This window comes from Ovis canadensis, chromosome 24, assembly GCF_042477335.2.
Source record: "Ovis canadensis isolate MfBH-ARS-UI-01 breed Bighorn chromosome 24, ARS-UI_OviCan_v2, whole genome shotgun sequence".
Lineage (NCBI taxonomy): Eukaryota > Metazoa > Chordata > Mammalia > Artiodactyla > Bovidae > Ovis > Ovis canadensis.
Genome location: NC_091268.1, coordinates 31624646 through 31640145, shown reverse-complemented (window position 1 = coordinate 31640145; position 15500 = coordinate 31624646). Strand labels below are relative to the sequence as shown.

General features: G+C 44.2%; 1 protein-coding gene across 1 annotated transcript; it reads left to right on the top strand.

The window, feature by feature from the left end:
* Positions 1–1667: 1667 nt before the first annotated feature.
* RPS15A (ribosomal protein S15a) lies at positions 1668–7774 on the top strand. Its single transcript, XM_069570217.1, has 4 exons — positions 1668–2860; positions 3351–3430; positions 5785–5870; positions 6968–7774. Exons 1-4 carry the CDS (start codon positions 2728–2730, stop codon positions 7059–7061), a joined length of 393 nt encoding a protein of 130 aa, XP_069426318.1. The 5' UTR covers positions 1668–2727; the 3' UTR covers positions 7062–7774.
* Positions 7775–15500: the final 7726 nt, after the last annotated feature.

Sequence of the window (15500 nt, the reverse complement as noted above, 5' to 3'; positions counted from 1 at the left end):
ATTATGTCATCTGACCCTTGCAACAACCTTTAAGAGGCTGAGCTTTTATTTCGAAATATTTGTAGCTTTCTTTGCAACTGTGTCTGTATTTCAGAACTCAAAAGTCTGGAACTCCAGTGAAGTGAAAGTGAAGTCGCTCAGTCGTGTCCGACTCTTTGCGATCCCATGGACTATAGCCTACCAGGCTTCTCTGTCGATGGGATTTTCCAGGCAAGAGTACTGGAGTGGGTTGCCATTTCCTTCTCCAAGGGATCTTCCTGACCCAGGGATCGAACCCAGGTCTCCTGCATTGCAGGCAGACGCTTTACCCTCTGAGCCACCAGGGAACTCCAGTAAATAATTTCTAATACTTCAGTGCAGTCACTCAGTCTTGTCCGACTCTTTGCGACCCCATAAATTGCAGCACGCCAGGCCTCCCTGTCCATCACCAACTCCTGGAGTTCATTCAGACTCACGTCCATCGAGTCGGTGATGCCACCCAGCCATCCCATCCTCTGTCGTCCCCTTCTCCTCCTGCCCCCAATTCCTCCCAGCATCAGAGTCTTTTCCAATGAGTCAAGTCTTCACATGAGGTGGCCAAAGTACTGGAGTTTCAGCTTTAGCATCTTTCCTTCCAAAGAAATCCCAGGACTGATCTTCAGAATGGACTGGTTGGATCTCCTCGAAGTCCAAGGGACTCTCAAGAGTCTTCTCCAACACCACAGTTCAAAAGCATCAATTCTTCGGCGCTCAGCTTTCTTCACAGTCCAACTCTCACATCCATACATGACTACTGCAAAAACCATAGCCTTGACTAGACTGACCTTTGTTAGCAAAGTAATGTCTCTGCTTTTGAATATGCTATCTAGGTTGGTCATAACTTTCCTTCCAAGGAGTAAGCGTCTTTTAATTTCTTGGCTGCAATCACCATCTGCAGTGATTTTGGATCCCAAAAAAATAACGTCAAAAAAGAAGCATCGATTAAGAAAAATATTTTTTGCTGTTTTGAAAAAGTATAAACAAATTTCAAAAAACAGAAATTGTACAGGGAGAAAGCTCTACCCTGGTGGCTCAGTGATAAAGAATTCGCCAACGCAGGAAACCCGTGTTCGATTCCTGGATGGAGAAGATCCCCTGGAGAAGGAAATGGCAACTCAACCATCTTTGCTTAGGAAATCACATGAACAGAGGAGCCTCGCCGGCTACAGTCCATAGGGTCACAAAGAGTCCGATACGACTTAGCGACTAAGCAACAAAAATAGGGAGAAAAGCATGACTCCCATCCCAATTTCTAACGCCCTTCTCAGAGGCAATTGCCGATTACTTGTGGGTCCTTCCAGAGATACTGTAAATACGCACGTATCAAAATTCATTCTAAATAGTCAAGTTACTGCAATAAAAATTAGTAAATATCTAGGCCCTCGTCAGCTTTTCGTTTTTACCGATTAGCTGCTAGAAAGGAATTCAAAACTACGCAAATGCCCCACCTCTTGCCAGCTGACTGCCCTATGCCGCGCCGGGGATGTTCGACTCCATCGACTCTCTACTACCTACCCCGGAGGAGGCTCCACCCCTTCACCCGCCTCCTTCCAGTAGGCAATCCTTTTTTATTTGTTTTTGGCGGGGCTTTAAAAGTCTCGCGATAGCCCGACCCATAACCCATAATTCCGTGCGCTCGCCCCTCCCGCCCTCTTTCCGCCATCTTTCCGTGCCGGTGAGTATCTCTCTCTGAGCTATCCAACATCATCCGTCGGTTATCGGTGCCATCCTGTGATATGGGAGTCGCGCTTCGTGTCCTGCGAGGATGTCGGAGGCCTCCTGGGCCGGAGATGCTAGCCTTGCGAGGGTCTGGGCAAGCAGAGGGGAGAGTCATGCCCGGCTATCCCATGCTTTGAACCCCGGAGAGCCCGGCCTCTGGGGCGCAGGCCGCAGCCTTTGGGAACAGGGAGCTTTGGACCGTTCCGGAGAGGCGGCAGCTCCGAATCTTTCGGCGGCGCCAGTACCTCCCGTTAGTGATTGAGGCAGCTCGTTGGCTCTGAGAAGCATCGGAGGGCCATGGAGTTGGTGGGCCGTGCAGCTTCCCATTACTTTGGTTGCGGCGGGAGCTCGGGAGATGAGGACCCTCGGGAGGGGAAACTGCATCCTGCCTGTGGTGGCGGCTTGCTGGGAACGAATCTGGTTTCCTCTCAAGACACTGTTGAGCTGGAGGAAGTAGGTTGGAGTCCCACTGTTGTGGTTTGAGACATGCCTCTGTTCCTGACTTTCAAACTTTATTAGATGAAGTTTGTGCCCATTGAGGTAAGAGACCAGTCTGGTGATACATGTGAAATGTTTCAGTTTATTACTTTGGTACTTGCTGTTGGGCATAGTTTTAGATGGCACAGGGACGGACATTTTATGTTAATGCAGTGGTTCTGGGTGTTAGGTGAAAGTTGAGTAGTATCTTTCGGTTATTGGGAAAAATCTGACACTGGGTTAGTAGGTTTAAAGGACCGTGTTAATAGTACAGATGCTGCCGAATTCCACAAGTTTGAGTATTACTGCCATTTTAAATAGCACCTACCACGGCTGGTGTTTTTATTTTAGTAGTTGACGTCCTTCTGGGGAACCAGTCTGCTTAGGAATGGGGAAGCTTCCACATGATTGAGGCAGAAAGGAAAGGATGTGTTCGCAGGGAAATGATAGGGTGCCTGGTAATGGAAGTGCTGGTAAAACGCCTGTTTTTTTTTTCTTCCTTGAACAGCCATAATGGTGCGCATGAATGTCCTGGCTGATGCTCTCAAGAGTATCAACAATGCCGAGAAGAGAGGCAAACGCCAGGTCCTTATTAGGCCATGCTCCAAAGTCATCGTCAGGTTTCTAACAGTGATGATGAAGCATGGTAAGTGTCTTGCTGTTTTATGTTTTGGGATAAGCATGCTATGGAATGGGCCCTGTAGAAATTAACTGTGGAGAGAGGCCGGGAAACGGAAAATGGGGAACAAAGTGGCAATCAGAGATGGTAACTAATGCAATTGACTTGGGCTGTGGACAGGGTAGTCCTGGAGAAGTGGTGCTCTTTAAGAAATGCTGAGTAGGATAGGATTGTTGGAAGGAGGAGGTTTGTGACTGTTTAGGTGTTTGGCAGGTAAAATGGCCTTTCTTGATAATATCACCCCACAACATGTCATTGAAAGGACCCTGAGCTCTTCTCAGAGCTCCATGGGATGTAAAGGACTGTTGAACGTCCTGGTCACTAGGTAGCCTTTGGGAGTGGGAAGGTATGAGAAGGCACGGAGAAAAGTATCTCCCTTTTAAAATTGCAGGGTGGATTGAGTATTGCTCTCTTCATTTTAAAATTATTTTTTAATAAAGTCAATTGTGTTCTACAGGTTACATTGGCGAATTTGAAATCATTGATGATCACAGGGCTGGGAAAATTGTTGTGAACCTCACAGGCAGGCTAAATAAGGTAAGAATTGACTATCTTCCACATTTTAGAATCTTCAGAATGGTCTACGGTGGTATAATTGCCTTTGTAAAATTAGTGTTGTGCTTGCTTTACCTAGTTAGGTTAAGAAGAATGGGAATTGATTAAAATCATTAAATTTTATGTAACTTCCAGGTAGAATTGTCAGTTGACCTAGTGTTTGGAGTATAAGATATCTGAAGGGAGATGTGGAGGCTTGAGACTGGTGCTACCAGTTTTGAATCCTGGATGGTTCAAGGCCAGTAGTCCTGTTAGTGCAAATAACGTGTGAGGTCTGTTTTTCCTTTCAGTTTGTAGGCGTAATCTACTGAATCTCTTTGATTTTTTTGACTTTGGATTGCATGAATTTGGGGGCTAGGTGTTAGTCTGTAAGTCAGTTGGGGATCTCATCGCTGCTGCTTTGCTTTCTGTGTTAAGATTTGTAGCTTTCAGATTTGCAAGGGATCTGAGATCCTGTAATGCAAAGTGTTAGTCACTCAGTCGTGTCCAGCTCTTTGCAACCCCATAGATGACAGCCTGCCAGGCTCCTCTGTCAATGGGATTCTCCAGGGATCGAGCCTGGGTCTCCTACATTGCAGGCAGGCTCCTGTAATCCAACACTAGGGCAACTGGGCCAAGAAAGTGGTTAGTGGCAGGGGCCAGATTGATTAATAAGGTAATTCCCTAGTCCAACAGCTTTCTATTTTACAAAGTTGCTTTCTTACATAGTGAATTTGCTTCTTGTGTGGATAGATACTTAATGTCAGATAAAAATTAGTGGATATGAAGCCTTTGAAGAGTTTTTGAAGGAAATTTGGGGGTCTGTCTTGTTTTATTTTATTGTAAACCATTAGATTCCAATCCCAAGGAAGGATTTGAATTCACTTTTCTCACTCTGATCCTCACAGTATGTTCAAGTAGAAGAGGGTATGTTTATTTTCCCCTCTATTTTTAAGAACTAGGAAATCTGTGTCCTGCTCAGGGACAGTGGAAGACTAATTCCGGTGTATAGCTTATAGCACATTTTAAAGCTGTCCCGCAGAAGATTTCGGTTGATATTTAAAAAAAAAAAAAAAACAGTTTGAGAAGTGCCCTGTACCAGGTTTCTCTTAAACATTCTCTGTGCATAATAGCTTGAGAAATAAGTTTGAACAGAGTACCAAATGGAACTCACTTGTGGCCTCCTTACTCTGTGATACACTAAGTCATTTGGAAAATCCTGGCTAATAGATAGTTGAAATCCAGGCCCTGCCAAATGCCTGAATTATTTTTTGGTTTCTCTTAATTTCAGTTTTCTTCCTTTGTAAGACATTCTTGCCTCAGTTTCCTTCATGCAAGAGGTGGATATACCTTACTATGGAAATGTAATGGGGCTGGGAAATAAGGTGGTGTTTAAAGACTAGATTAAGAAAATTCTTCCCTTAATCACAATCTTAGATTGATGTGGTTTGAGAGCAGATATGCTGGAATTACACTAGCTGAATGGAAGGGATATTTTGCTACTGGAATATATAAAGCTCGCATGTGGTAGTGCAGAGGCCTCAGAAAGCCTTGTCTTTCACTGTAGCTTGCTTGGGTTTTCCCTTGTCGTATCCCTGTGTAGCTTCTATCCAGTGTGGGATTGCCCTTGATCGTCAAGTGACAGTAGTAACTCCCAGGATGATGTGATAAAAAGAACCTGAGTGAGCTTCCTGCCAGGGGGCGCTTGGACCTGATGGGTCCATTTGCAGTTTCGGTCTGCCTAGGGAAGTTTAACTGCTCCAGAGACTTCACAAAGTTCTAATCTTGTAGTCTCATTTAGTTTACTGTTAAGCATTTTGGAGTCTTCCCAGGCTACACTAGTGGTAAAGAACCTGCCTGCCAATGCAGGAGAGGTAAGAGAGAGACACAGATTCGATCCTTGGGTGGGGAAGATCGCCTGGAGAATGGTCTATTAGGGTCGCAAAGAGTGGAATATGACTGAAGCGACTGAGCATGCAAGCCATCTTGGTGAGCGTGCTAGTGATTTGTAGAATAGAGATGTGAGCAGGGGTGTCATATTTAGCTCTGAGACGTGCTCTCTTGGCTCTTTAAAATCTGGCCATTTGTTCCGGGACAGCGTCACAGGCCACAGGATGCACACTGCTGGCTACCGCGTGTTGTATTATGTTCTGCCTCTTCTGTTGATGTTTCCAGTAGCTTTTTCTTCCTAAGTAGCCGTAGTCTTTAATTGTTTTTCAGATTGAACTTATATAGAATATTGTACAGAATAGTTACCCACTTAATGTTGAGTTGGTTGGTTTCTGTGCTCAGTTATAAAAGATTTTTAGTGTTGTTATTAGTGAAGTGTGAACACTGTTTTCTGTTACTTTTTACAGTGTGGAGTGATCAGCCCCAGATTTGATGTACAACTCAAAGATCTAGAAAAATGGCAGAATAACCTGCTCCCATCCCGTCAGTTTGGGTAAGTTGATTTTCTTCACTTAAAAGTTGATGCTGATGCCTGTGATACAGAGCTTTTTATTTATTTATTTTTTACATAACAGTAGTAGCAATAGTCTCCATTCCCAAACAGCTTGACTCATGGGTTAGCACCTATGTTGCCACACTTCATGTGTGGGTTTTAGTGTCTAAGAGGTGTGTGAGAGCAGAAGCTGGGTGAGAGAGCAGAATTGCAATCCCCTTCGTGTCTGCTCTGTTGCAAATAGTTAATACATGTTCTCTGAATACCCTCCTGTGGCCAGAATGACTTCTGAACCATTGCCCTCTGGGCAGACTCAGTTTGAAAATCTTCATCTGTGGTTAAGAGACTGAGTTCAAATTCTGGATTTTCTACTTTAAAGCTGTGAGGCTTTGGGCAATTCATGGCCTTGGTTTCTTAAAGATGGTAGTTCTCTTATCAGTTAGAGTAAACTGATTTACTTCTGGTAAAGCAGTTTAAAACCTGATCTGACACACCAAGCATTTGGTCTGTTTGTGGTTAAGAACTTAAAACACCCAGTCACATTTGGTGATTTTGACTTTACTCCCATTTCATGGTTACTATGTAACAGGTATAGTGTTACGGGCAAGTCCTTTGTGACTGTAATTAGGATGCTAATTTTAATGCCTCCCAGTTGATACATTTTCTGTGTCTTGACCCCTATAGTAACCCATGAGATAGGCCAGGTGGGATGCCCTTTGTCCAAGTAACTGTATAATAGCTTGCCTGTGATCATACACACAGTAAGTGGCAGAAACAATTCTGTCAAGTTACATCAGTGCTTTAATGCTTTAAACTGTGTGCTTGAGAGCAGAAAGTGACTTCTGAAGTTAGAGGAGTTCCAGTTTTTGTTTTTAGGTAGCATTGCCTCATGTTAGTTGAGACCAGGACTGTGTGTGTATAGCTGGAGTCTTTGGTTCTAGGAGTCATGCCTGGGCACTGCCAGCCTGTGGAGGCTGCATTATGTATGGGACCGCATGTTAAACACTGATGAATGTTGGGCTTTTTCTGTACCAGTAGTTCAGTGTTGAATAGTTCATAGGGACAACTTACCAACTTTTTTTTTTAACTTTCCATAGTTTCATTGTACTGACAACCTCAGCTGGCATCATGGACCATGAAGAAGCAAGACGAAAACATACAGGAGGGAAAATCCTTGGATTCTTTTTCTAGGGATGTAATACATACAAATAAAATGCCTCAGAGGACTCTGGTGCTTCCTTAAGTCATTTTGAATTTTGTACAGCAGAGTAGCAAGAGTGTCTTCGGGAGTATACAGCCTTTGTGTTAACTGGTGAATGCCGTTTCCTTGAAGTACAAGAAAGTTTTGACTTGGTGTAACTTTCACCATCACCCTTGTGGCTCACCAGAGGAAGGTGTGTCTGGCCCTGGATGGTTGACTCTGGTTTGGGGTCGAGATGGTGAAGCTGCCTCTTCTGGAGTCTTAAATTAACCCTTGAATGAGTGGTGCCGTTCCTATTTTTAGCTTAATAGAATACACATTTCATACCCTAGAATACACATTACATACCCAGGTTATGGTTGACTATGTAAGTACTCATAAGGAAACAGATAATTAGAGCTCTACGGCTCACTAAGACTCAGTAAATTTGGGTGGCATATCAGGGACACGCCAGCAGTATGTATTTAAAATGTCATTCTTTTTAAAAAACCAGTACTGTAAACCTATCACCAAATGTATTCAGAAATTGGGCAGGGTTAGTAAGAGCAGTGCTATCCAGTATACATCTAACAAGAGCCACATGTGTATTCAGAGCTTCAGGAAGCCACATTAAAACAAGTAAAGAGAAACTTTTTTTTTCCTTAAAATAACATTTTGTGTTCAAAAATTAAAATTTCACCATATAGATGATGTGAAAAATGAATGGGGTTTTGCTCTTTGCAGTGTCCGAAATGATGTGTGTGTGCTAGTGGCTTCAGTCTTGTCTGACTTTTTGATGCTATGGACCCTACCTAGCTTGCCACAGGCTCCTCTGTCTTTAAGGATTTTCCAGGCAAGTCTACAGGAGTGGATGCCATGCCCTCTAGTGCTTCTTCCCGACCCAGAGATAGAACTCACTGTCTTTTTAACTGTCCTGCAGTGGCTGGCAAGTTCTTTACCACTAGCGCCATCTTGTTCAGTTGCTCAGTCATTCATGTCTGACTGCGACCCCATGGACTGCAAGATGCCAGGCGTCCCTGTCCATGTCCTGAAGCTTGTTGAAACATGTCCGTTAGGTTGATGATGCCTTCCGTCCAACCATCTCATCCTCTTTCAACCCCTTCTATCCTCAGTCTTCCCAGCATCATGATCTTTTCCAATGAGTTGGCTCTTCGCATTAGGTGGCCAAAGTATTGGAGCTTCAGCATCAGTCCTTTCGATGAATAGTCAGGATTGATTTCCTTTAGGATCGACTGGTTTTAGCTTGCTATCCAAGCATCAGTTCTTCAGTGCTCAGCTTTCTTTATGGTCCAACTCAACATCCATGCATAACTACTGGAAAAACCATAGCTTTGACTATATGGACGTTTCTTGGTAAAGTCAAGTCTGCATTTTAATACGCTGTCTGGATTTGTCATAGCTTTTCTTCCTTCCAAGGAACAAGTGTCCACGGCTGCAATCACCATCTGCAGTGAGTTCGGAGCCCAAGAACATAGTCTTGTCTCTGTTTCCATTGTTTCCCCATCGATTTGCCATGAAGTGATGGGACCGGATGCCATTATCTTTGTATTTTGAATGTAGAATGTGCTTTTACACTTTGATCAAGAGGCTCTTTAGTTCCTCTTCTGCCATAAGGGTGGTCATCTGCATATCTGAGGTTGATATTTGTTTCAGTGCTGTCTCGGAAGCCTGAAATTATCAACATGGTACATTTATTCACACTTAAAGCACGTCTTAATTGGGACTGGTATTCCTGGGTAGGAGTGCAGAATCACTGCTGACTTGGAGTAAGGTGAACTCTCACAAGTGACAACTCTGAGCTTCCTTCTTGGGTAAAGAGAACAACCTCATGGGGTTTTCTCATTTAGTAACTTCCTGAAAGGGCCTACTGTAAGATGTGGGAAACAGTGCTTGGGTGGGTTGTAGAGATGGGCCTGGTAACCACATATGGTGTGTGTGCTAAGTTGCTTCAGTCATGTCTGACTGACTGGACTATAGCCCGCCAAGCTCCTGTCCATGGGATGCTCAAGGCAAGAATACTGGAGTGGGTTGCTATGCTCTCGATCCTCCCGACACACTGGTTGAACCCGGGTCTCTTGCATTAGCAGGCGTGTTCTTTACCACTAGCACCAGCTGGGAAGCCCAACCACATGTGGTAGGCCTCACTAAAAAGCAAGTTGAGAGGCATGTCTAGGTTTGGGGCCTCTGATATTTGAAAGGTCGTGAGTAATTAGCATGAGTTTGGGGGGCCCAACAGATCGGGATTGAGGTCTGCTGTTCTACCTAATAACCTTGATTTCCTTATCTGTACATTGGGGATAATGGAAAAAAATCTACCTTAAGAAAGGGAAGGGTGAAAGTGAAAGTGAGGGAAAGGTGAAAGGGAAGTCACTCAGTTGAGTCTGACTCTGCGACCCCATGGACTGTCTGTGGGATTTTCCAGGCAATAGTATTGGAGTGGATTGCCATTTCCTTCTCCAGGGGATCTTCCCAACCCAGGGGTTGAACCCAGGTCTCCTACACTGTAGACAGATGCTTTACCATCTGAGCCACCAGGGAAGTCTGAGGGAAAGGTGAGGTTACACTTGATGTTTATACAGCCGTTTGGACACAGAAATTTAGTCCAGAGGACTCTGAAGAGCTGTTGGTTATTTCTCTTCAATGCCAAGCTTGTAAGCTCGTAAGTAGATGGAGGCCGTGTTTTGTTTGCTGTTGTCTCCGGTCTGCCTGATATGGCACACAAGGGATACCTTAGTAAGTACCTGTGTGCTGAGTCGCTTCAGTTGTGTCTCTTTGTGACCCTGTGGACTGTGGCCCGCCAGGGACCTCTGTCCCTGGGTACCTCTTCCCTGTCCCAGGCAAGAATACTGGAGTGGGTTGCTATTTCCTCCTCCAGGGGGTCTTCCTGACCAAGAGATCAAACCTAAGTCTCTTAATGTCCTGCATTGGCAGGAGGATTCTGTATCACTAGCACCACCAGAGAAGCCTGTCAGGAAGTACGTGTTGATTGAATATCATACCGGGTGTTGACTTCAAATACTGAAGTGAGGACAAGAAAATGGCACCATTTGCCATTAATAGGGATCTTGTGTCCTTTAAAAAGAACAAGGGTGGGAAAAGCTGGGAGAGCTGTTAATGAAAATAATAGCACATGTTCTGTATGCTGGTAAGGAAGCAGATGGCCTTAGTCTGTTTCTGAGACCCTCCCAGTAAGAGTTGTATCATGGCTTGGGACTATGTACTGGAGTTGAGGTTCTGGAGACTAGGTTTCTGCTGGCAGGATGACTTTCCTGTGATGTGAACCCAGCCTTCACTCCTAATGTGCTACTGCTGCCAGAAGGCAGAGACCGGAGGCTTGGAGTGGGACAGCGCCTGGATTATTTGAACCCTCCAGATGCACTTTGAGTCAGTGTTATAAGGGGACCCCACACCTTCGCAGGCCCTGGGTTAACCTGGAATCTATAGATGTCAGGCAGAGAAACTTTGATAGCTTTTTTCTTTTTTTGAAAGACATTCCATACAGCACAGAGCCTCTGATCACAGTCTGGAAGAAATATGTAATTCAGAAAGTCAAAACCATTGCCAAGGAGACCCTCCACAATTTAGCAGCACGTCTGTGCATGCTGAGTCCTCATTTGGAGGCTATTTTGCCTTGCTTTGGGGTAACGGGTGGATAGAAGAGTACTCAGTTCTCTGGGCAAGTCAGAATTATTAACTGTTTAACTTGGTCAGGTCAACATCTGAGATGACTTTTCCTTTACCCTAGACTAGGAAGTTTGCTTTCCACTTCTGACCCAGAAGAAAGCAAGCTCTGAGAAACCCAAAATCTGATTCTTGGTTTTCCAGTCTGATTCACTGCTTCCCAAAATAGCTAATAACCAATTGTTTCAGTTTTAATAAAGGGACAATCTAATCCTGAGCTCTAAATCTCCCCCATATGTGTGCCGCCTCTGAGCCCTTGGTTATGGCTCACCCCATCTGGAATACCTTTTCCCCAGAGGTGTTCCCAGAATCCAGCTTAAATGTCACATCATAAAACTTTCTTCTGAAGAAACATGTTACACTTTTTCTGAAGATTTGTTGTTCAGTTGCTAAGTTGTGTCTAACTCTGCAACCCCACGGACTGCAACAGGAAAGGCTTCTCTATCACGGGATTCTCCCGGCAAGAATACTGGAGTGGGTTGCCATTTCCTACTCCAGGGGATCTTCCCAACCCAGGGATTGAATCTACATTTCTTGCATTGGCAGGCGGATTCTTTAGCTTTGCATCACCTGGGAATTAGTAAGGCTAAGAGTAGTTTTTAGTGTTTGTTCTGTTCAGTTCAGTTCATTTCAGTCGCTCAGTCATGTCTGATTCTTTGCGACCCCATGAATCGCAGCACGCCAGGTCTCCCTGCCCATCACCAACTCCCGGAGTACACTCAAACTCACGTTCATCAAGTCAGTGATGCCATCCAGCCATCTCATCCTCTGTCGTCCCGTTGTCTTCCTTCCCCCAGTTCCTCCCAGCATCAGAGTCTTTTCCAATGAGTCAACTGTTCACATGAGGTGGCCAAAGTATTGGAGTTTCAGCTTTAGCATCAGTCCTTCCAGTGAACACCTAGGACTGATCTCCTTTAGAATGGACTGGTTGGATCTCCTTGCAGTCCAAGTGACTCTCAAGAGTCTTCTCCAACACCACAGTTCAAAAGCATTAATTCTTTGGCACTCAGCTTTCTTCATAGTCCACTCTCACATCCATACATGACCACAGGAAAAACCAGAGCCTTGACTAGACAGACCTTCGTTGGCAAAGTAATGTCTCTGCTTTTGAATATGCTATCTAGGTTGGTCATAACTTTCCTTCCAAGGAGTAAGTGTCTTTTAATTTCATGGCTGCAATCACCATCTGCAGTGATTTTGGAGCTCAAAAAATAAAGTCTGCCACTGTTTCCACTGCCTCCCCATCTATTTCCCATGAAGTGATGAGACCAGATGCCATGATCTTCGTTTTCTGAATGTTGAGATTTAAGCCAACTTTTTCACTGTCCTCTTTCACTTTCATCAAGAGGCTTTTGAGTTCCTCTTCACTTTCTGCCATAAGGGTGGTGGTCATCTGCATATCTGAGGTTATTGATATTTCTCCTGGCAACCTTGATTCCAGCTTGTGCTTCTTCCAGTCCAGTGTTTCTCATGATGTACTCTGCATATAAGTTAAATAAGCAGGGTGACAATATACAGCCTTGACGTACTCCTTTTCCTATTTGGAACCAGTCTGTTGTTCCATGTGCAGTTCTAACTGTTGCTTCCTGACCTGCATATAGGTTTCTCAGTTTGTTGCTGCTAAGTCGCTTCAGTCGTGTCCAACTCTGTGCGACCCCATAGACGGCAGCCCACCAGGCTCCCCCGTCCCTGGGATTCTCCAAACTACTATATGCCAGGCATGGAACTAAGCTTTACAAGTATCATCTCCTTTTATCTTAACAGTTCGGCGTTATGGCTACTATTATTGGGTCCAGCTTTTCAGGTGGAAAAAAGTAAAGCACAGAGCTGTGCCATTTTATTCAAGATGCTAGGAAGTGAGTGGCAAAGTCAAGATTTAAATTGTTGTCATTCAATCACTCAGTTGTGACTCTTTGCGACCCCATGGGACCCCATGGACTGCAGTGCGTTGAAGACCACACAGAAAATAAGCTAAAGGCGACAGTAAAGAAAGATGGTAAATAGAATGCACTTTGAAATGAAATGTTAGCCTCAGTCACTCACATGCCGTGTGATCTTGGGTCCATTGCCATTCCTTGCTGTATCAGTTTCTTCATCTTTAACATAAGAATGATAGTACTGCCCCCTGTGGTGGTCACAAAGATTAAATACAATGCTTGTTAAGTCCTGGGATGGTAATTAGAGCTGTTGGCAAAATATCCAGGTTCTCCCCCTTCCCGGTACATATACTTTCTATGTGATTAATTCTGGCAATGCATGAGCTGTGAGCAGAAGTGTTGTGTGTTACTGCCAGGCTGGAGCATCTAGCGGCTGGTGGGAGAACTCCCGTGTGCCTCATTTCTTTCTGCCATGGTGCTGGGTGCTGGGCTCTATTACCCCAGTCCTGGGAGTGTGGGTGACAATGCAGAGACCCAGCTATTCAGCAATGGCAGTGTAGAAGAGCGAGAAATCACCCGTTGATGATTTTGGTGTATTACTAGCCCACGGATACAAGTGAATTGTATACAACAAGCATTTAGAGCAGTCTCTGAAATTTAGTAAGGGCTTTTTAAGTTACAAAAAGGAAATCGGTGGTAGGCAGAATAAAAGGGATTATCATTCTGAAAGGTTGTTGTTGACCCACGAAAAGACGCCAGGATTCTTGGCCTCTGAAGGAGAATTCAGTCCGGGGCCAGGGACGAGGCTTGATAGCTCAGAGCTTTTGTGTAATAAAGTTTTATTAAAGTATAAAGGAGATAGAGAAAGCTTCTGAGATAGGCATCAGAAGGGGGCAGAAAGAGTGCCCCCCTGCTAGTCTTCGGCTGGATGTTATACAGTCACTAGCAGTCTGTTAACGAAAGAAAGGAATGTCTTAAAACTCAGAATGGCACCAGGCCCCTCATCCATAAGATTTATTTTGTGATAATCCTGGCACCAGAGGAGTCATCCCCGGCAGTAAAATGATTGTCTTGAATCTTGTAGAAGGGCAGATTACCATACAAATATTTTCGTTTAAATAGATTAGGGGAACAATATCTGAGTATAACATAATGGTTTGTCAATGTGGTTCTGAGCCATTAGGTGGAAGACTTGAAGACAGTCTGGGGTAAATGCATAGTACATTAACATAGCTTAAGACAAACATTTCCCTAAGAAAAATGCATGGGTTAACTCGAGGTTTGAGAATAGCTAACTTCAGGTGAGACCAGGTGTCATTATAGCAACACAGTATTTTAAGAGAAACCTTTTAAATTTGTACAGAGAAAAAACAATATCTCTAGTTTGTTTCCTCGTGCCGCTTAAGAGACATACAAATGTCTGACATTTGCAGCCTATTTCCTCTGTTTGGAGACCCCTGGCCTTCCTGCCTGTTACCCTCTCAATTCTTTGAGTGGATGTCAGGAGAGTGGCTGACCCCCAGTTCTCCACGTGTCTTTTTCCATTGATCCCCACAACCCTTTCCATGCATGCTCATGGCTCTTAAACACCCCACACCCCAGTCCCCTGATATAGTCCTTAGGTGAGTCACCTGCCTCAAACTGAAGATAACATTAGGATAATTTTGAACCTGGAAGATGTGAGGTTTGTCTCTTTAAAATGGTGGAAATGAGAAGAGTGCTGCTGATTGTGATGATTTCTGCTGTGCGGAGAAAGACACTTGGAGCAACATCAGAGGCGTGTCCACGAGCAGCTGATGCGTCACGTCCTCCTGGTGACCGGCTCTCGCTGCCAGCTGTTCCTGAGACACCGTGCTACCTTGCCCTACCTGTGTTTGTATTCTGTGAGCAAGGACTAACACTCTCCACTATTAACTTTTTTTTTCAAGTACTAGTTTGAACTAAATTTAAATTTAGTATATTTAAAATAAATTTATAAAGCTAAAATTTACCGATTTGAACTAAATTCTAGTCACTTGTAGGCAGCCCTACAGCCCTACTTGGAGCTGTTTCATGAATCTACCCTGGAACTTCTTGGGAATCAGTCTTGTCGTCTGTCAGATGAGGGCTGGGATAACTGGTTCTACCTGCTTAAAAAAAAATTTTTTTTTTTAAAGAAATCGAAGTATAGTTGATTCACAGTGTTTTGTTAGTTTCTGGGGTATAGCACTACATGCTTTATTAGTACTTTTAGTAGCAAAAAAACAAAAATCACTTTAGCTAGTTTAAATTATTGCAGGGTATAAGGTAACTCAGAATCTCTGGCGGGGCTGGAGAATGGTATCTCCAGCCGGAGATGGTATCTCCATTACACCTCAGGCCCATTCCATTGGAAAACTCAGCTCCTGAGTTCTTTGCCCCTACTCGAAGTTCTAGAAGCTTGAGGTTTCTACCACCCTTATTAGCATCAGTTCCACACTGACTTCCTTCATATTATCCTCTCATGCAGGGCCTCTTAAGCTTGGCACTTTTGACATTTTGGGCAGGATGATTCTTTGGTATGTGTGTACGTTAGAGGCTGTCTTGTGCAATGTAGGGTGTTAGCAGCATTCTTGGCCTTTGTACCCTACATTACATGCCAATGGAGACAAGCAAAAATGTCTCTAGACTTTACATCACCCCAGGTTGAGAAGCGCTGTTCTATGGGATCAGGGCTTCACACTCTTGCTGCAAGCAGCCTGTGCCAGGGCCAGAGTTCCAAAAGAGGCCTGTGTGTCGTATGTCTGTGTATTTAAAAGTAATAAGTCAAGCTAACAAGATGTTTAGTAAAGTATATTCTCTTGTACCTTGACAGCTTCATAACAGCAGAACCCTAAATAAATTTGGTTTTAT

What these genes read in the sequence shown, in the direction of transcription:
- RPS15A (XM_069570217.1), top strand. Translation starts at nt 2,728, where the DNA reads ATGGTGCGCATGAATGTCCTGGCTGATGCTCTCAAGAGTATCAACAAT. An exon ending in AACAGTGATGATGAAGCATG is followed by an intron (nt 2,861 to 3,350) that starts GTAAGTGTCTTG and finishes TGTGTTCTACAG; the next exon opens with GTTACATTGGCGAATTTGAA. An exon ending in CTCCCATCCCGTCAGTTTGG is followed by an intron (nt 5,871 to 6,967) that starts GTAAGTTGATTT and finishes AACTTTCCATAG; the next exon opens with TTTCATTGTACTGACAACCT.